We start from the raw sequence: 22,184 nt of genomic DNA, 5'->3' as shown, positions 1-22,184 counted from the left end.
TTAGAATATACTCTATTGCTGCAAGTAAATCCATGCACGTGTACAAGCGCTATTACTTATCAAGACACAAATCTATGTTAGGCTTTACCAATTACTTCTTCACAATAGTTTCTTTTTAAATTGATGTCTGAATGTTCTTTAAAGAAGCGGCCGCATTTTCAACTCATCGATTATTTTTTCTGTTTTTTTATGTAATAAAAAATATTTCAGATAATAAATTGAAGATTATAGTGTCGATATTTGGTCTGTCTCGTAATCAACCCCTGTTCATATTACTATGAGTCCGCTCGAAAATGGTTCCGGCCTCTTTAGACCCCCAGAGAAGACATCCTCAAATGGGGACAATTTGGGGGTGTGACAGTATGTCGACGAATGTTTTGAGCTTTAAAACTATCTTCAAAATAATCTAATCAGACAGATGCATTTCAAGCTCCGTGGCATTCTAACAAAAGAAAACCCAACGGAAAACGTATCAGAAATTATGTCATATTTCGTGGCTTAACTGTACCAGATAGCAGATCGTAAATTTTATTAATGAAGATCGCCCTTATGGTAGTCAACTTCCGACAGGAGATAGTACAAGGAAAATAAGCCGAATAACAATACAATAAATTATAGATTGAATAATGTAATATGTACATTGATTGATATTATCGGAAAATTAATAGGTAAACTAATAAAATATAATGAATGCCATGCTCACTGGTTCTTTCATCATTGCTGCATGGTAATGTGAATAATTACGATCATGACGTTGATCTATACCAGCGCCCGGCAACCTATGGCACGCGAAAGGATTTTTAGTGGCACGTGTCGAAAATGTCGATTTATTAAAATTTTCGGTAGGTACTTTAAAAACTGTTTCATAATATTATGACGTTATAATACATTGGTCGCCGCTTCACGAGCCGATGATTGCGGACACTAATTTAATTGCTCTTTTAAGTGTTTTCAGTACAATGTACTTGAGCGAACATTCTCAATTTTGAAACATATTGAATTCAATCGTTCAAGGCACACCTTATTGTTCCCATACACATTGTCTGGTATAATATTGAGTAGGGTAACGGAGATAAAAGATTTGGGAGTATTGTATGATACAAAGTTCACTTTCAATCAGCATATTCTTAACATCAGTACTAGATCTAGCAAAATGCTTGGTTTTGTTATGAGGGTTTCAAAATCATTCGAAAACGTGCGAGTGCTACGTACATTATACGTATCATTTGTGTTGAGTATTCTTGAATATGCCAGCATTATTTGGAGTCCTAATAGGTTCATCCACACAATTAAGCTGGATCGAGTCCACAATAGATTTCTTAGATTTCTCTACTTAAGAACATACGGGTTCTTTCCTTATGATAATGACAATAAAATGAATTTCCCGACTCGTTTTCTTCTGGGTATGCTATCAATGCAATCCCTGTCTACCCGAAGAGTGATTGTTCTTTTAAAGCATTTTTTTTTTACTTCTTCGTGGGTTCATTTACAATCCGCATATACTGGTAAATATTAATTTTCATGTTCCCACCAATATCACTCGCAGCTCCACGGTCTTCAAGATACCTCGTCGCAGGACAGATGTTATGTTTCATGATGCTGTGTATCGTGCAATTAGCTTATTTGATGGCACCATAAAGGTTGATTTGTTTTTTATTAATTATATAATGTTTGTAGATGTTTTAAATAGGATAAATTTATAATTGTATATATTATCATATTTCTTTAATATATACACATACTGTCTTTTCCACTTTCTTGTCATATTAGTTGTTATTTGTAATTAAGATATTTTTATATATTTGTATGTATTATGTATTATGGCGCATTGGCCAAAAGCTGTAATGCCGTAATACTCTTTTTTATAAATAAATAAAATAAATAAATAAAAATAAAAATAAATTATTAACCCCTATCGAAATCGTTTAACTGAAGAAAATTCATAAATGTGCATACAATCAAAAACTTTAAACTATGAATCAAATAATATTGAGCTGTTAGCTTCCATAATTGAGCTTCAAAGGAGTCACTAATGTTGAAATATTGTAATTTTTATGATGTTTTTATGTAGCATGTATTATTATAGTCAAATTAAATTGTTTTACAATATATGTACTACTTTTATTTCAGTGGCACGCTGTGTCCAGTACTTTAAATTACCTGTATTGTGGCACGCCAATGCATTTGAGTTGCCTACCGCTGATATTGCAATGTACTTACTAAATATTATAATATTATTAATAATGCTTTCCTGGTGGCTTCCTGTATATCCTGACTGTTGAGATATTTCTTAATGGAGTCCAAAACCATCACAAACAGTTCTTTGGTATCCGTGAAATTTTAAACACGTGAAAAACAACATCTTCAATGATGGGAGAAAGAGTGCCGCAGTCTACATTTTTGCAAAGCGTGAGCAAGATTTCTAACAGTTGGCATATTTCTTCGTCCTGTAACATAAATTAAGAAATCAAAATAAAAAGGCTTAATTTAGCTTCCAAAGAAGTGGGTTGTTATGTATCCGTAACTCCCCTCTCTATGATATCTCCCCGATGACAATAAATTGCATTTCGTTTAATTATTCATCGACACCCTAAATTACTAATTATGTATATACCATTGTTAAGAATATTCGATCGGTGTGATTTCGAATATTGCACTGTACCTACTCAATATTATATTATTGATCAACCCCAAATTATCCACCCTATCTAGCTGTTTTACTACACATATAAACCCTTGTACATGAACTAAGCGTCACTAATATTTCTTAAAGATATGCAGTATATATTTCTACTATGTACGTTGGTAACTCAACTGCCCATCTTCACTTAAAACACTTCAGACTTTTCAAATGAGAGTACAGTAGAACCTCGATATAACGGATTTCAGATATAAGGGGTGCAATGGGTCTATTCTATACTTATCGAACACTAAATTGATAAATAGTATCAAACTTAGGGTAGGTTTGTATCAAAATATTAGCACTTATTGTAACAATTACACGAAGCTGGTTTTTATTGTTGCAATAAGTGCGATATTTTAACAGCAGCAATATAGGTGCTGTTAAAATATAGCACTTATTGCAACAATAAAAACCGGCTTCGTGTAATTGTTACAATAAGTGCTAATATTTTGATACAAACCTACCCTAAGTTTGATAATATTTATCACTTTATCACTTTAGCGGTCGATAAGCATAGAATAGACCCACAAGACTAGTCAATGCGCTCCCCAAAGACATTTTCAGTGAAGTATTTTTTTTTTCGAAATTTTATTTTCCTGTATAAAATTGTACTTACGTTTTTTTTTAATATTTTCTTTACTATTTTATATATTTTTCTTTATTATTTTATATCCGATCAAATGTGAAAATTGTAAAAACATCCTATGTGTTTAAATCCAAATGTCACCGCTTGTAAACAATATTCTGCGCATAATCGCGTCATACCTTTCGCACTCTAAATCGAGTCATAATGCCGTCCTGCTTGTAGCCTGAATGTAGCACTGACGTTTGCAACGCTGGTCGCTAATTCACACAGCTGCACAGCAGTTTAATGTAATTACTCGAATGGAATTGATAAATTTATTACTCCATTCAATAAGTTCACAATGGTTAAAAGTAGATGACATTTAGTGGTCAAATGTTTTTGTCTTACGTATTTCCGAGTCTTACGTAGTCTGATGATAACACGTATCCCAGATACGTAGTAGATATTTTTTTCGGTTCGGTACATGTTCAAACACGCGCGTTAACATGATCTTACTCTCCACTTCATTTATCGTTTGTCAATTTATGGCTACGGCCGTATGTTGAAGCTTAACCACTGGGATTTGCCAATAGAAATGGCGTATTTCAAAAAAATACTACGTAATTCGTAGGTCAATAATTATTATAAAACAATCATTATTCGTAGGATATTTTATCTCATTTGAATGGTCAAAGACATAGCTTATAATCAGTATCTTTGGAATTATCTTCAAATCGTGCCCATTTTACAACGTTTTTCTTAGCCCGTATTCTTATTTGTACGGTGCTTGTTTGTCCGGTACAAATCTTGCAATCGATGTTTAACTAACTTCCCGACTAGCTAGACATTTGAAACTTTTATAATATATCAGAACATGATGCCAATGCATTTTTTAAATACTTTTAGCCATCTTTAAGTAGAATTGAATTCATTTTCAGTTAATTATGTTTTGTATGAAAAGTTATTTCGACACCATTATTGATTGCTAGGGGTCTGAGGTCCTAGCAATTAAATTATTAATATATACGTGCGTTACCATGGAAATCAATATGACATGTCAAAATGATAATTCAGTATTATTTCTATGAAGTACAATTTTTTTTGATCGTTTAAGCTAGTCAAGCCAAGTTTATATGATTCAACAGAAAATTTAAAAACGTTGTATACCTATAAAAAGTTCTTTTTATCTTTTAATTATTTTGAATTTTAAAATGCCTAATTCTTGTCAAATTTGGGATCACAAAGATTATAAAATATAATTTTGTATCGTAAATATGTCACTATATAATGTTAACATTAATTTTACTAATGGTTTTGTAAATGCGTTTAAAAATTAATAAATCTAAAAAATCTTAACACCACTGCACATGGATGTACTGAAATATGACTAGGTATATTCTAAAACATTATATCGAGAGGTTTAAAAGAATACTATTTTATATAATAAAAATACTTTATGCAGTCAACAATGTTTAAAATAAATATAAAGGATAATTAGGCTTCAAAGTTATATAAATAGATTATCTACAACGTTTATGGAATGTCCAGGCTTATGCTCTGAAAATACCATAAAATCTCTATTTTGACCTACGTGGGGCATGTGAGCCCTATGTGTAACAATATGTATTCTTAAACCAACGAAAACAGATAAGTATGTATGAAAAAGTTTGTACAATATTGTTTGTCGTATCGCCAAGAATATAACAAAACTATTATGGTTTGGGTTAGGTAGTGTTTAATTGATTTTTAAAAACTAACCAGCACCATCTGTAAAATTGTAGTCTTAGTTCAATAAAAACAAATACGTATAACTAATAAAGTGTAATGTGCACTATTTATGGCAGATATTAACGGCCTACATCCACTCTTCACTACTGTTATATAGGTAACCATTATTGATTGAAAAGTATTGAGAATATATTAAAACAACACTAATTATTATTGTTTCTCCACGAGGAATTAACAATTAAAACATTGAAAATTTAATATTATTATAATAATAATTGTTCAATGCCACTGGATCTTCCACCATTGTTACAATGTAGTCAATATAGCTTATAAATATTAAATATATTAACGTATACTTATAGTACTTTTTTTTTTTACCATTGTCTTTATATGTATAAAAATGGAAATTTTCTGTCATAAATTATTTAATAGTTCACATAAAAGTAGGTAAGTACGTCAAGAGTTTTCTTTCTGAGAAAATATAACGACAGCTGTTGTTCTATGACATTGTTATTTTTATCATTGGTGACAATCCAGGGCCGTAACTAGGGCTGCGAAAACAAATGCTGAGTTTCAAGTTATGACTGAACCAAAAATCTTACTATACGTAGGTATAAAGATGTTTTATAGAAACACTATGAAATATTTAGAAAAATTGGTCAACGAAAAAGGCATATTCTCTCAGCCGGCACAATTTTCATTTGACTAGCATCAAGTAGAGTAGTTTGCGTGCCAAAACCTCGATATTAAATGCAAGGTATCTATAAAGGCATCTAGAGAAAAAAAATCACCTAAGGTGGGTCGGTTCTGAGGCTTGTACTTATCCTATCTTATATGATTGCAGTCACTGGATCTGAAAGGCATGAATCATCATTACATGTCACCATTTATTATTTTTATTCTTTTTATTACATCAATACAGAAATTAAAAAGTGCATCTCTTCCGGCCTCGTTTGCCATGGTCCCCAGAAGGTCTCGAATGTCCGCATCTGCCATCTGTAATAAAAAGTTCAGGTTGTGCCGCTCCTTGCTAAAGATTTGACAATCTAGGAGTAAAAGTAGGACGTCCTGGTCACTTGCATGGATACTTTCCATCAGCTGATGTTATTTTAAACGGGTGCAGGTATGCTCGCATGACTCCGTGACCTGTAAGAATCTGAGTCATCTCAAAACACAGCCCCTTATGCACCCTGACGTCTCGTGCTGCTTAAATCGAAGGTAAAAACTTTCGGGTCAACTCCCCTATCGATGAGTTTATGTATAGTGAGTTCCATTCGTTTTTCACCATATCTGAAATTGTAATTTTTGCGTAGCTCAGAGGAAATTTGTCATAAGCTATCGCGGTCTTCCTTAGGTATTAAAAATAATAAATACCAACTCGAGGGAACAGCATCAGCCATCCAAGAGCCAAGATTAGGGATTGCAATACCGGTATTTCAAAACCGGTATTCAATTATTAATCGATACCGAAATACCGGGTTCAAAAATAAAAATACCGGTATTTTCGGTATTAAGAAAGTATGCACGTTTATGTTTTTCGAAAATGAATTTAATGCTATTTTTCACTAACTTACTACTTTATTGTATATTAAATTTAGTGATTATGTTCTATGCTGTCAAAACGCTAATATATATTATACTGAAATCAACAAAAGTTAAAAAATAATAAAACAAAATCTCTCAAATTTATTTATAGAATTCGTGGCAAATATTACCAATAATTATTCTATAACAATAGTTGACAAAACGTTGTTTTTTTAGAGCGATTTTCCAATACTCGGACTAGTATAATATGTAAAAATTAGCAGTTCTCAAATATTATGATTTATGCATATTTATAAAGGTCAACAAATAAATGAAGGCGTTTTAGGTTGCTATAAAATAGTATTTTAATAGTTATATTTATAAATAGGTACTTCTTTTTTATAATATGTTTTGAGGGATACCGGTATTAAAACCGATATTTAATCAAAAAAAACCGGTATTGATATATTTATTCGGTATTGCAATCCTTAGCCGAGATCCTGGACGCATACTTTTCCCGAAAGCAGCCTGCTCTAAGGTTTTTTGCTGACGCAGTATGGTATTCATTCGTATTACGACGATAGATTATTCAGATTAAACCTTATTTTATTATTCCATTGTTGTGTCATGTTCTAATTTCAGCAACAAACAGTACCGCGGCCCTGACAGGAATTTACGACAGTCCATCAGCATCACAAAAATACACCACACCGGCCTCTGGTGGCCGTGAAGCCCCCAGGCCCATGTAAGCATTAGAAACAGTCACTTCATATGAAGGGGATAAAGACCAAGAGTCTAGGTGCCCCAAAATAGCTTATATCCCAAAGAAGAAGAGATAAGGTAGAAAAAAATGAGAACTCTGCTATTCTGGGCAGTTTTGACCTGTGTGTCCCTGATAACTACGAGTATCTTAGAAATAGAGAACATCAGTTGTCTATTCTCCCAAGGTGCAGAACCAACCTGCCACTGGTAATGCCAGGGAGCTCAGAAATAATGGGAACTGAAATACATAAGTGTGAGGCCTCAGTGCCAGCGTTGAGCGTTGTGCGCAACTCAAACGTATAACCGTAGATATAAATGTATAACCAAAAAAAAAAGACATTGTCTACGAACATTTTCACACACGGTTATACGTTTGAGTTGCGCAAAACGCTCAACGCTGCGCCGAACGCTGCTACTCAGGACGTACACTAACGGGTAAGGCGATAGCAGGTAACCGACTCGAGTAAGGAAGAATCCGGGTTAAACTTACACACGTGTCAATAATACGTTTTACGTCGAATACTGAAAACTGCTCGGTTTATGCATTTACGCTCATTTAATGTTGGTGTATTGCACACACTACTGCACGTGCATAATGCGTGCTTCATTTTTGTAGGACACTCACACATTCAAAACCCTGCATCAAGATGCGGCGTATTGAATATTATAGCCTATCGGTATTCTATTTATTATCTGTTCTGTGGGTAATACCAATTGGGAGGGCGATAACTATGTCCAACCAAATTGCTTCGGGTGTTGATATATTCTACTTGCGTGAGGGTACGCTTGAGGTTACGCTCTTAAAAAAGGTTCATTAGTCATCATTTTAATTAGCCCAATTATGATACCCTAATGTTGCATTGGATTTTTCAGAAGCCACAAGTCCTTCATCAGGTGCCCCGACCCTTTCTCTGTTGCTAGAAAAATCAACACCACCAATACTGACACCCAGCAACGAACCCCCTCTCCTCACGCCCATCTCCAAAATGAAAGTCTCCAAAAACTCAGAACTTCAGCTGATAGAGAAGATCAAATCATATCTGGTTCAAAAGTTGGAGCAGAAATTCAACGGAGGAGCAATGCCTTTCGAGTCCAACGTGTTGGGTATTATTCCAACTCTTCATAATCTTTCAACGCCAGCCATACATTCAGTCAAAGATGCTCCCAATGAGAACCCCAAATCGGCAGACAAATGAGATTTCTACGATATCGAATTCAAACAAGAAGACGTTTACGCTTTCTCAGATATTGATTTAGATATTCCACCCGTATTTTCAATGCACAAATCTTCCCTGGGCAGAGCACTTCATGCTGATAAAAATCTATTCAATACACGAGAGCTGGCATCATATTCTGCTGGAATTACCTGAAAGAATGGTTTTCTTCAACACCGTTATTGATTGATCGGTCACCCCTTTATTCGGCGGTCGTCCTGAATGAGTCAGTGGAACCCAAAAGTTCTTAAATACGAGTATCTTAACATATAGCTGCCTGATTTCCAGGCTGTTCTATGTCACTTTCAGTAAAATGTTCAGGAGAGCAATTTGAAAGTTCACATTTAAATAATAAATTGCACCACCAATATATATATCGCTGTCTGATTCCCAGCTTGTTCTATGTCATTTTCTGTAAAATTCTCAGGAGAGTAATTTGATAGTTCATATAGAAATAATTGCACAACCTATATTTATATTAAAAACTGTGTTCTGCATATAAAACAATAACTTATTTTCGAGATTATCTACAAATGCGTTCATAATTTTTATATTCTAACTAATGGGTTAAACAGAGTTCTGGAAATAGAACAAAATGGCATTAAAAAGTCATTTTTCTTAAAAATGTGAAATAGAACGACTTTGAAATCAGGCAGCGATATCTAATGGAGTGTTCGAGCCTCTTCGGAAGAAACTCTTAGGTACGCCACTGACCAATGCGCTCCATAGAGTCATAAAGATTTTTGTACACTATGCATTTTGTTTTACAATTTTTATGTCATTGTTTATTTATTTTAAATTATTCACGTACTAATGGTAAATCGATAATAATAATATTATTAATCCCAATTGCAATAATGCTTATTATTTTGTTACAGTTTTTTTATGATACTATTTCAATCAATCGTCGTTCCTGTAATATTCCCCCCGATGCACTACTTCAAGACGGCCAAATTGTAAAGAGGTAAATAATGGGAAGGGTATTAATAGAAGTTTCATGTAAAGAGAAGTTTTCACATGCGATATTGACAAATAAATGTCTATTCTAAACGTCAGTATAATAATTTATGCACGTATGACTTTTTTTGGACTTGTTTCCTTGAAATAGGTGAAAAAAAAGAATAAAATACAATACAAAACTGTCACGTTTAATAATTATGTACTTAAATTTTACAACGTTTTTCTTAGCTCGTATTCTTGTTTGTCCAGTACAATTTTTTTCTTGTTTGTCAAATACAAATCTTGCAATTGATTTTTTACTAACTTCTCGACTACCTAGACATTTGAAACTTTTAGAATATATCAGAACACGATGCCAATGCTTTTTTTTCAAATAATTTTAGCCATATTTAAGTAGAATTAAATTCATTTTCAGTTAATTCTGTTTTGTATGAAAAGTTATTTCGACACCATTATTGGTTGTTAGGGGTCTGGGGTCCTAGCAACTAAATTATTGAGATATACGTGCGTCACTATGGAAATCAATATGACATGTCAAGTATATTTTTTTGATCGTTTAAGCTAGTCAAGTCAAGTTTATATGGTTCAACAGAATTTAAAAACGTTGTATATAAAAAGTTCTTTTTATCTTGTAATTATTTACAATGTTTTCGGTAATATAATACATTTTTTATATATTTTTAGTTGACACGATTGTATTATATTGCATGATATAATATAATGCATAGATTTACAAAAAATCTAAATTGCATACTTACATTTATAAAAACTAACGAATACATTTTGTAATATTAGAAAAACATATCGAGCATTCCGGTATACTTATATTTTTTTTTCATTTTGAGCACTGGTTGTGAATGTTTTGAATTAATATTTATGAATGTGTATAATATGTTTAAGAAATAAATACATATTACAATTAATTATTTTTTCGTATAAGTAACCATTCGACCAGGATGCTATTATCTTTACTACTACACTTTCAATAGTTGACGGTCAATTTGTATTCGAAGAATTGTTGGCGACCAATTTACCAATTTTTGACACGAGCTTGTACAACCAAGTAGTGAGAATCGATAAAGAAGAATGTAACAATTCTTAAAGGAACATGGATTATCAGATAAATAATATATTATTATTAAATTAAAAAAAAAAAAAAAAAATTGTTATTATAGTATAATAGTTAAGTAATTAAGTAACTACTCTATTATTAAGTAACTCATTTTCGATCGGTGGCGTTTATGAAATTTTCGATGACATCGTGGTATTTTCCTTCTGGGTCGTACTTTTTGATCAACTTCTCCCACTCCTGAGGCTTTTTTCTCTTGACGAAATTCAGCAACCTCCTCAGGATAAACCGCTCCACTGGACCACACGTTCCGCACGCTGTCTCCAGCAGACCAGGTATGGCGCCTAGAACACAATAATTCATCAATTAAGGCCTTCCGCTCACGAGAATGCTCAAAAAGACGCAGTAACGTCCCTAGATAAAATGCCGCCCCATTTTTTATACCCACAGTATTTTTATCATCCCTTCATGAGTCCAATATCTAAGAAATATATTGTATGGATACATTACTAACAAAATATCAGACTGTAATTATTCACAAATCTGCACGTGTCGTCTCTGGTCACCAAGGACGTCAAAGGACAACGGAAGTAAACTATATATCGCGAACTCGACAAAATCAGTGAGCTGAATTTTTTACGGAAAGATATTTTCGTTTTTAATATATTTACTTAGCTATTTCTATATAGGTATTCCAATGTTTCTCCTCGATTTGCCGCCCTTCGAGTAACTGCCGCCATCAAGCGACGCTCAATCTGCCTACCCCCACGGGACGTCACTGAAAAGACGAGACTGTAACTAAAATTCCAGCCAGTATCTATCTAATGTGTTCCAATGACAGCTCGCTGATGGAAAGACTTGAATCTCTCAGTTTTAAAACGTTTGCGACTAAAGTGAAGAGATGCGAAATGCTAGTCTCCAAGTCTGTCAGTTTCCAGTCATCCGTAAAAAAGTGGTGCCAATATTAGTAGATTCGATGAAAAATAATATTTTCTTAACACAAATATTGGTTAAACTGAACTGAACAAGCAATAATAAGACTTGTATTAGTCAAGACGTCAAAAGTTAAAGATGGGCGAACCGATTTTTAATTTAAAATTTGTGGAAGAAGTTGAGAAATATTCCTGCTTGTATAATAACAAGCTTCCAGAATACTCCCGTTTATATAAACGTCGGACTATAGCGTCGTGGGTCTCAGGATCGAATTCTGGGTCTGGCAAGTAACTACACATATTGTTTTTCAATTTTTGTATTAGTCAGAGTATGGACCTTATAGATTGCGGAAGTGGCTGAAATCCATTTCTCGTAAAAACAAAATCTGTAAATACAAACCTCCACTCTCTGGAGGCCCATATTATGATCGGACATGGTCGAATTGATATATATTATAATATTTTATATATTTTTGACAGTTTGAGGTTATGAGATTATTATTTCAAGTGGGTTTCAGTAGCGCCGTGTGCGAAGCATCAGTCATTGGCCAGTTTATGAGTTCCATCAGCAACCAGTTCGTCAGATTTTAGTTTCTCCATGAGCGAAAGGTCTAATACTGCAAGTAGAAATATTAAACTATCGCCATTTATAGTGCAATATTAAAAGGCGGACATGCCAGGACAGTGACGTCCTAGACAAAATGCCGCCCCCAGGCAGCGCCAAAATACTGCCCCATTTTTTAATACAATATTTTTCATCATCCACGTGTTGGATAACTGATACATTACCGACAAAATATATACTACGTAATAAATCTAATCTAATTTATTAATTCAATTCGATTTTTCAAATATTAATTCAGATACATTTAAAAATACACCTGGCAACTTCCAAAACTCGCGAGTGACCGGCAAAAATATTTGGATAAATTTTAAATTAGGCAAGTATGTATCTACCTATAGGTAATTCAAAAATCTACACGTGTCGTCAAGGACGTGACCTCCAAATACAACGGAAGTAAACTAGACATCGCAACCTTTTATGAAAATAATACATTTTGTTTCCAACCAGCTAACTGATTTTTTAATGGAAAGATATTTCCGTTATTACTAAGTTTATGTATCTATTCATGTATATATATCTAATGATTCTCCTCGATTTGCCGCCTTTCGAGTAACTGCCGCCCCCAATCGACGCTCAATCTGCGTACCCCCACGGGACGTCACTGTGTCAGGGTGTATATATAATATATATGAAGATCTCACGTTTGAAATGGTTTGCTTGCGCAGTGCACGGTCCTGTGTCCAGCAAGCATTTGATGACGTTCTTGAGTGTCCTGTCGTTGGCGAGGTGTACATCAATGTCGAAGCTGCCGTACCCGTTGTCGGCTGGGACTGCGAGAGCCACTCCGCAAAGGCACACCGCCAGTGCCAGGAATGTCTGAGTCTTCATTGTTAGATACCTACTTAAATAACAGAGATTAACATAATAAAAACAAGTGTTGTGTGCAATAATATTTAATCCAATAAGTTGGCTTATGCAATAGTTCAGTACTTCTCAAACTGGGAGGCGCGGCCCTCTAGGGGGCCCTGGAGCTCCTGACAGGTAGCCGTGAAATATTTTAGTAGGTCTATGAAAATTTAAAAAAAAAAATCATAAAAAACGTGATCACTGGACGATACCTGATACAAATCAGTCAAAATCACGAGGTCGAATTTTTATATGATCACAACACTTTATCAGATATGGATAAATAGTCTAAAAGGTATTAATCAAGGATGCACTAACATGTTTTCATGCTTGAATGAGTTTCTTACCACCATTGAAATATCACTCTCGACTTCAATTAAAAATGTTATACTTGATCACATTGCCGAATCACAACGATTTTTCAACAAATATTTCGTAGACTTAAATGAAGACCTTGAGATGAAGAATTGAGACCAAAAGTACAATTGGATAAGAACACCATTTTCTAAATCCTTAAAATATGATCATCGTATTACGTGGCAGCTCAAGATAAATTGATTGATATTAGATCAGATAATTTCCTTGAAGTCGAATTTAATGAAAGAAGTCTTGCAGAATTTTGGATAAGGCGACAGGAAGAATATCCGTCAATCGCAAAAGCAGCATTTTTAATCATAATTGCTTTTGCGACAACATACCTATGAGAAACAGCATTTTCATCATTACTAGTAATTACTAGTCTAGTAATAAAAAATAAACACAGGTTGTGTCTTTCAACGGAGACTTTGGAGCAATCCCTGCGAATTAACATTTCAAACATTGTACCGGATATTGATTTATTATATAAAAATATGAAATCACACCCCTCTCATTAAATTGTTTTTGTCGGCTGTAGCTGTAATAAATTTGACGTTCATTTTTGTTGTTTTTTTTTTTTTTTTTGAATTTTCGCTTTACAAGCATGTAATTAAATGAATGTTCTGTCATTGCTAATAAAATGTAGCTATAATAATGTTTAATCGTAAATAAAGTACTGTTGGTCACTAAAGACTACAATTTTTGGGGAGGGGAGCCTTGGATTTTTTTTGATTTCTGGATCTGACGTGGGTCTTTTAATCTGTTTTCTCCCTGCGGGTTTGTTGTCATTCGTACGAGTATTTTTGGGGATTGCGTTTCATCCATCCATGCTACATGGACCGTACATCGTGGCCATCATACCGTAATAAGTTGCATTACTATTGCCTCTGGCGGCATTTTCGTATACGGATACGAGTGCCCATCTTTCTGAGCCATATAACCAATGAGATTATTAATGGACAACGCATTCATTACAGTAGCTAGCAAGTAAATTCGCGCACAGCGACATTCGCACATGTATAGGTAGACGTCACGTGAAAAAATTTCGCAATTTCCATTATGCGATATCAAGCATCGGGAATTTATTGCAATATCACCTTTATTGTAATGGCGTTAGAACAGTGTTTCTAGTGTCAATGTTCATTTGAGCGAGCGATATTGATATAAAAATATGAATTATGCCATTCGGCAGACCCGACAAAAAGCATCGGAAATTTATAGCAATATCGCCTTTATTGTAAAGGCGTTAGAACAGATTATACCATTCGGCAGACCCGACAAAAAAGTGAGTGTCATTTTTTTTCCAGAAGCTTCGTCCATATTAACGTCATTGCATATAACCCATTTACACGTGCATGGATTTACCGCTAACAGTACGTATTATCGCGGCCATGACAAGAAAATGCACATGTAAACACGTATTGTCATGCAAGTTGTCTCAGGGTTTTTTTGTGTGAAAAAATAAATTATGTGTTACATTTCACACGCCAAAAATGATTTTCCAAACGCGCCTAAAGAAGTATAACTTCAATAATATTATGTCGTAAATTAATTAAAATAATATTGCTATATAAATAAATACCTTGGAGTCAATTAAAGGAGATTATTAAACGGCACTGACGCCTGATCATATCCAAGAATCTCTTTATATACTTGGGTAATTAAATGCAGGAATTGATCGGAAAATATTATATACATAATGGGTATATCCAGTGGCGGCTCGTTCATATGCACTGCGGAACTAGAGCATCATCATCACCAGGGGCGCAACAACCCGGTGTGAGTCTTGGCCTCCTCCAACAGCTCCCTCCACCTCTCCCTATCCAGTGTGACCGCGTTCTAATTCGGTAATCTCAGAATATGGCAGTCACTGGTAGCTCCATCCAACCAGTGAATCCTTAGCATGCATCTTCTTCTACGCCCTATATTGGATTGCTGGACATCACTCTCTTTGCCGGTTCATTGTCATTCAACGCGAAATTCAAATTCAAGCGGAACTAGAGCATTATAATATACATAAATTTATGTATATTATATGAAAATATCAATAGTATTTAAGCGTGTTAAGCTTGCCCACGCACCGATACATCCAATAATAATTATCCTAACCGCGATGAAAGTGCTGCATCGCGTGATTTCATGCAGTACCATTTTCGATAGAATAATGCTCAAATTGGCTAAGGGAGGCGCGGGGAGCGGGGCTCGCCGCTCAGACATTAATACTAATACGAAAATACTATTTTCGTGTTGCGAACGTTGTCGGGACAGCGACTCTAAGCTAGTAGCGGCGCGAGTCGCGACAGATGTCGAGTTTGTCGAGAGCAACTAAAAGGTGATAGACCTTCTTTCAAAGAAAAAAAGACAGAAGAATCAATTTTATAATGAAAGAAAAACACTTATACTTAATATTTAATTTGACGTTAATAGTAAAATAATATAATCCAAATAATCATTTATTTTTATTTTTAATCAACCGCAGCACCCCCAGATATAATATCCACGAGCCGCCACTGCGTATATCTACACTTTTTGTATTAAATTAATATATTTGCATAATAAATATTACGTGCAATATACAGGGTGATCAGGTAAACAAACATGGCATTGCATGGCATCTTAATACTATGTAAACAAAATAGATTTAAACGACAATAACTCAGTATTAATGAGATACATACTCAAATATTATAGAGCAGTGTTTTCCAAAATGTTCTACCCGGAAGATTTGCAGGGTTACTCGATCGAACGATAACAATAATAGATATCTTATTATCGCTCTAAATATTGGTGTATAGCCTGAAATACCTGTCAATATAAATAACCCAATTATCATAGAATTACAACTAATAATTAAAGCAGTGGACTGGGTATGCAAAAACTTCAAAGAAGGACATTTAGGAGAAATTCTAGGGGAGGTTCTGCAACAAAATGGATAGAAAAAAACAAATTGGGATTTTACAATGGAATGCCAGAAGTATGAAACAAAAAGAGAATGATATAGAACTTTACGTAATAAGACAATAAATATCAATAGCATTAATCTCAGAGACTTTGCTGAGGTCTGAATTAGACTATCTGAAATTCAATGATTACACGATGCATCGAAAAGACAGAGGGGATGATACGGAGGAGTAGCGATAGTGGTGCATAAAACACTGGCGTCGAAAGAAGAAAGAAAGAAAGACGGAAGAGCTAGGCAAAATTGTAAAGCTATTTAACAGAATAGGAGTGAGTACCTGATCGACGGATCCTCTTCTAGAAGAGAAGAGGCGATATGACAGCGAGTCGCAGTCAAAGCCTCGGTAAAATCACAAAAATAACAAATAAAAATCATAGAATTATTTAAAAAAATGTTTGTATTGACACTACAATAGGTTATTTCACATAAACGCTAATTCAATTAATAATATTCAGTGATGTCCCATGGGGGTAGGCAGATTGAGCGTCGCTTGGAGGCGGCATTTACTCGAAGGGCGGCAAATCGAGAAGAATCATTAGGTATATATAGAAATAGGTACCTAACATAGTAATTACGGAAATATCTCTGCATTAAAAAATACAGCTCACTGGTTGGAAACAAAATGTATTAATTGACATGGAATGTTTAACCGGAGTGTATATTTTGTCGGGTTTGCGATGTCTAGCTTACTTCCGTTGTCTTTGGACGTCACATCCTTGATGACGAGCAATGATACGTGCTGGCTTGAGAATTATATTTGAATTATAGGTAGGTACATACTGTTACTTACCTAATTAAGTTATCCAAATATTTTTGCCAGTCACTCGAGAGTTTTGAAAGTTGTCAGGTGTATATTGAATTGTATCTGAAAACCGTGGATTCGCAATATTGTCTTTTGAAGTAGAGATGGCATTTAAATTAGACCTATATATTTTGTTAGCATTGTATCCGTACAACACATTTCTTATATATTAGAGCAGTGGTTCTCAACCTGGTTCGATCCAACCCCAGGGGTTAGATGAATCAGTCTCAGGGGTTCGGCGGAGGTCAAGACACACATCCGACTCATATGATTCGTGATAACACGCCCCGCTTGGCCATCATTGGCTGCAGGTGATCACACAACATCGCTTGGCCTATCTGTGCCGAATACCTCGATGAAATCATTGAAATTCAGCAGAGCCAGGTTCAACGGTAACTATTCAGAACAACAACGCTCTCAACGTTTTGGTGTCAACAAATGGTAACGTGCCCTGTTATTGCTAAGAAAGCTCTGGAGATTTTCATACCGTTTGTTACAACATATCTTTGCGAGCAATCCTTTTCGAGGATGCTGGACATAAAAACGAAGAAAAGGAGCAGACTTTGTTGCGAAAATGACATGAAAGTGGCCCTTACCAAGGTGAAGCCGCGCATGTCTGAACTGGTCTCTAAAAGGCAACAGCAGAAGTCACACTGATTTGCAGTAAATATTCATTATTATGTTTCTGTTTTTGTGTGAAAATCATGTTTTAATGGTTTTGTTCTTTGAACACAGTGATGTTGATGCACGGTTCATTTTGTGCACCAGTAAAATATATACATATGTTTTGAATTTAAAAAAAATCATATTTTATTTTTCCAATTAAAAAGGGTTCGGTGAATGCGCATATGAAACTGGTGGGGGTCAGTACCTCCAACAAGGTTAAGAACCACTGTATTAGAATCATGGAAGGATGATAAAAAATATTGTATAAAAAATGGGGTGGCATTTTAGCGCTGCCTAGGGGCGGCATTTTGTCTAGGGACGTCACTGAAAATATTGTATAATATGGACATTTTAGATTCAATTAAGCACACTAAATCGTGATCACCAGTTATTACTAGTTATTATTAGTATTAATAGTTACAAACACTTCAACTATTCATAATTTGTTTGTTTTATTTTTTTATTGTGATCTTTGACTTAATAGGTAGGTGATAAAGTTTTTACCTACTTCATTGTATTGATTTGTTGTATAAGTTAGAGTTAATAGTATTCGTTGTCAGTGTGTATTTGCCGTTTGGTGAGTGCCTGAAGATGCCGAAAGGCGAAACTCGGATCGCAAAAACCGATTCAAATGGAATAGTACAAAACTTAAATGCTCTTTAATGTTTAGGTTCTTCTCTAGTCTCTTGAATATTTTGTTTATCTTTTCCAACTGTAAAATTGAATACTTGTATTTGTGAATATTGATTGATCCCATTTTCAGCCAAATTCTCTGATTTTATTTGGCGACATTAATTGAGTGTATAATACCTACATATTAATATGCATCCATTTTTTACACGTAATAAATTATTATTAGAATGAAATTACGTCCGAAGAATTCTACAGGTGTTATTAAGGCTATACTTCAGTTGAGGCATGGTCTAAAAAGATCGTGGCTAGGCGATGCGCGGATTGTGCAAATGACGCGTCCCGAACGAAATATAATTCGTCATAAAAATCCAACATGCGTCCATTTAATGTTATGTTTATTGTTATATTACTAATAATAACAGTAGGTATATTCATTGACATGTTTTCTTTTTTAAGTACATACGTAAAGTTTTTTTAGTCATCTTTACACGATTTAAGAATATTTTCATCCGACGCCATGACAAAACAAATCGACGTACGCACACTTTTACTATCGGTCTCCGATTGGCGAGTCCAGGCGACGAGTGAGAAATTTCGTCGCACCTACTGTTGAGAATTATTTGCCGTTTCACTGAAGTACGCTCTTAAAATATTGGAACACCGATTGAAAATGACTTTTGAAATTTAATTTTCTTTTATAGTAACATTTTTTTCATTTTACCATTTGGTTGGGTTAGAAAATACCTCGCGGCCCGCGTGTCCGGAAACGTGTACGTATGCAGTTCGCCGTATCACACTCCACCATGGAATGTTGTATCGGAAATGTATGGCCGAATATTAAAGACAGTCCAACCTCTTGTGTCGCATAGTACCTACTGACATAAAATTCATGTCAAATAAAACACGGTTCTTGTCGGTTTACACTTTATAGGAAGCTAGCAACAAACAAATTTTGAAAATAGCCAGGGCTCGAAATGGACCGGAACGCACCGGAGCGCCGTTCCGGTTCGTGAAATTGGTAAAATTATTGCTCTGTCTCTTGGAAAAAATATTTTGACCGTCTAAGCTAGATAGGCGATATAATAGAAAATCTGTTGCATGGGATGGTGTGATGAGGGGTAGGTGATGAATAAAATCAGAAGGTTTTGATGCGTATAAAAGTAATTCCCCAAATTTATTATCCCTTAACACAAATTACAGATTCAATTTACAGCTTGAATAATACAAAGTTTATAAATTAGATTACGACGATAGTGTTTGTGATAAAAGTTATTTTAACGTTGAAGCGAGCGGCGTGTTATTAAGACGAGCGAATTTAAGGTACTGAGTTCTTGTTGGATTGCCACGTCTGTTTTTATATTGAAAGTAGACAAAGGAAATGCTATCCACAGCGTGGGTAAATTTATTGTTTTGTTCCCACATTGCGGATAGATTCCTGGGATTTTGTCTGCGAAATTTGATTAAGGTACAAACGTTATCAGTCCAACAATGGATTTCACACGACACAATGACAGGAATGCACTGTTTACTCGTTCATTCCTGTGATGGACAACTGACACCCGGCACTTAAGCATTTCTTCAGCCGGCGGGAGGTGATCATATGTCCGTTCTCACGGCAGTGTTTTGCTGATTATTAAAAATATTGAATTATTAAAATGTTGTAATTTTTAGGTTTTAACTGCTATCTACACATTGCACTGTCTGCGGACTACTTCCACCCTCATACCCCCCTTCCAGCGAAATGCGGCACGCAAATCGCGATGAAAGTAGGTAGAGGTGGTCGCTTGAAGGTCCAATCAGATCTGTCTCGGTGGATGCTGCGGTGGTCTGCATCCCGGGACGTCTGCTCTCATGTCCTTGATGACTCTCTTGGTGATGTGCTTTTTGCAATTTGTCCATAGCAGGTAGCTGGAAACTGCGGCAATGATGACGATAATCAAGGCAAGCGTTGCCCACGACAGTTGGCCTGTCGACGTGTCGTTGACAATTGCTCCGCCCGACGCAGTCTGTGCGACGATGATCTCTTCCTTTTGTCTGTTGTGCACCCATTTTCGTATGCTGGTGTCTCTTGGTGATGATGATGGTAAAATACTGAATAATCCAGTTGAGTTATCCGCATTTATTGTGAATAAATTGTTTATGCCTGCATTTTAAATATTGCGTACACCACTGACCTACATTCTAGGTCGATGTGTGTTCTTGCTTTCGCTAACGTTGCTGTTTTGAAATCGGAAACTCCGCGTGCTGTTTTGAAACACGACCCCGATTGCATTGTTCGGCTCGTGCCTGATGTTGTTGACCGATATTTGCTCCACTGGCCTAGAGACGGTCTGGAAAATGGACACTTCTGCCGTATCGGGTAACACGAGCTCCCACGGTGTCAGGATTTTTCTCAGGCTGTTCCATTGTTTTATTTTCCTTGAGAATGTACGCTGGTTTTAAACGGTCGATAGAAACGGTGACGTTTTTTCCTCTCTTGCAAATGACATATGTTCGCGAATTGCGCGTGATGACCTCATATGGTCCGGTAAATGGAGATCTTAGCGGAGTTTTAACTGTATCATCGCGTAAGAACACATGTGTCGATTTGTCAAGGTCTTTGAAAATGAAAACGCGTTTCTCGCCGTGTTGCTGGCTTTTTACAGGTTGCAGTTGTTGGAAATGTTTTTTTAGGATCGTGACGTAGTTGCTCGGGTCTTGGTTTGTGCTGGTTTGATGGCACAAAAATTCCCCTGGTAGGCGTAAGGGTTCGCCGTACACAAGTTCAGCTGCTGTCGTCTTTAAATCTTCTCTCCAAGCTGCTCTGATTCCCATTAACACTGTCGGCAATGTTTCAGTCCATCTCTCATTCTCGTGGCATTTTATAGCGGCTTTTAATTGACGATGCAGTCTTTCGACCATACCGTTTGCGGCTGGGTGATATGCTGTCGTGTGAATCCTCGCCGTACCAGTCAGACGATTTAATTGTCTGAAAAGGTTCGACTCAAATTGTTTGCCTTGATCCGTTGTCACTCTCAAGGGCGTTCCAAAACGGGCGATCCAACCATTGTAGAATGTACGGGCGATCGTTTCCGCTTCTTGGTCTTTAATCGGAAATGCTTCCGGCCACCGCGTGAATCTGTCAACGCAGGTGAGGCAATATCTGCAGCCTTCAGACATAGGAAGGATGACGATGTCGATGTGGACATGCTCAAATCGTCCTGAAGGTGCAAAGTTTCCGAGTGGTGCTGATATGTGACGTGTGATCTTGTTCTTCTGGCATTGAAGACAGTTGCGGGCCCAATTTCGACAATCCGTTTTAATCGACGGCCAAACAAATCGTTGTGTGACAAGTTTGACGGTCGCATTAATTCCGGGATGTGAAAGTCTGTGGATATGATTAAAAGCTGCTTGTCGGTGCGGTTTGGTTATGAAAGGTCTTGCGATAGGTGTTGACAAGTCACAGAATACTTTTATGTCTGTGTCGGGAATAAGTACTTGTTTCAACTGAAGTACCGATCCGTCACGTAAAAATGTACTCATTTCGTTGTCAGTTTCCTGGTCGGCTGCGAGGTTGGCATAATTCAGTGTGTCTTCAACGACTTCTATCCTAGACAAGGCATCAGCGACGATGTTGTCTTTTCCAGCGACGTGACGTATGTCGGTCGTGAATTGTCCGATGAAATCGAGGTGTCTGAATTGTCTTGGTGAGCACTTGTCCGATTTTTGTTGGAATGCGAACGTAATGGGCTTGTGGTCGGTAAATATGGTGAACGTGTGAGCTTCTATCATGTGTCGAAAATGTTTGACAGCTAGATAGATAGCTAAAAGCTCGCGGTCGTAAGCGCCATATTTTCTCTCCGCTGGACTTAGCTTCTTT

At 35.9% G+C, this 22,184-nt stretch overlaps 2 protein-coding genes across 2 annotated transcripts in view; one reads left to right on the top strand and one right to left on the bottom strand.

The window, feature by feature from the left end:
• LOC147074371 (uncharacterized) overlaps positions 1-9,523 on the top strand; it is a 39,208-nt gene extending 29,685 nt beyond the window's left edge. Inside the window, exons 2-3 of the mRNA XM_085943648.1 lie at positions 7,143-7,245; positions 8,136-9,523. Of these exons, the coding sequence (XP_085799774.1) occupies positions 7,143-7,245; positions 8,136-8,388 (356 nt within the window). The 3' untranslated portion in view covers positions 8,389-9,523. The remainder of the gene's footprint in view (positions 1-7,142; positions 7,246-8,135) is intronic.
• A 1,079-nt stretch (positions 9,524-10,602) lies between these two features.
• Positions 10,603-12,920, bottom strand: LOC147074370 (ejaculatory bulb-specific protein 3-like). Its single transcript, XM_085943645.1, has 2 exons — positions 12,704-12,920; positions 10,603-10,849 (listed from the first exon to the last, which is right to left on the bottom strand). The coding sequence occupies exons 1-2, from the start codon at positions 12,888-12,890 to the stop codon at positions 10,656-10,658; spliced, it is 381 nt and encodes a 126-aa protein (XP_085799771.1). The 5' UTR covers positions 12,891-12,920; the 3' UTR covers positions 10,603-10,655.
• Positions 12,921-22,184: the final 9,264 nt, after the last annotated feature.

The sequence above is a fragment of the Rhyacophila brunnea genome, unplaced genomic scaffold, assembly GCF_057557595.1.
Source record: "Rhyacophila brunnea isolate RB1 unplaced genomic scaffold, BYU_Rbru_1.0 scaffold_16, whole genome shotgun sequence".
NCBI classification, from domain to species: domain Eukaryota; kingdom Metazoa; phylum Arthropoda; class Insecta; order Trichoptera; family Rhyacophilidae; genus Rhyacophila; species Rhyacophila brunnea.
This window is presented reverse-complemented; position numbering and strand designations above follow the sequence as displayed.

What these genes read in the sequence shown, in the direction of transcription:
- LOC147074370 (XM_085943645.1), bottom strand. Translation starts at nt 12,890, where the DNA reads ATGAAGACTCAGACATTCCTGGCACTGGCGGTGTGCCTTTGCGGAGTG. An exon ending in GCAAGCAAACCATTTCAAAC is followed by an intron (nt 10,850 to 12,703) that starts GTGAGATCTTCA and finishes ATTGTGTTCTAG; the next exon opens with GCGCCATACCTGGTCTGCTG.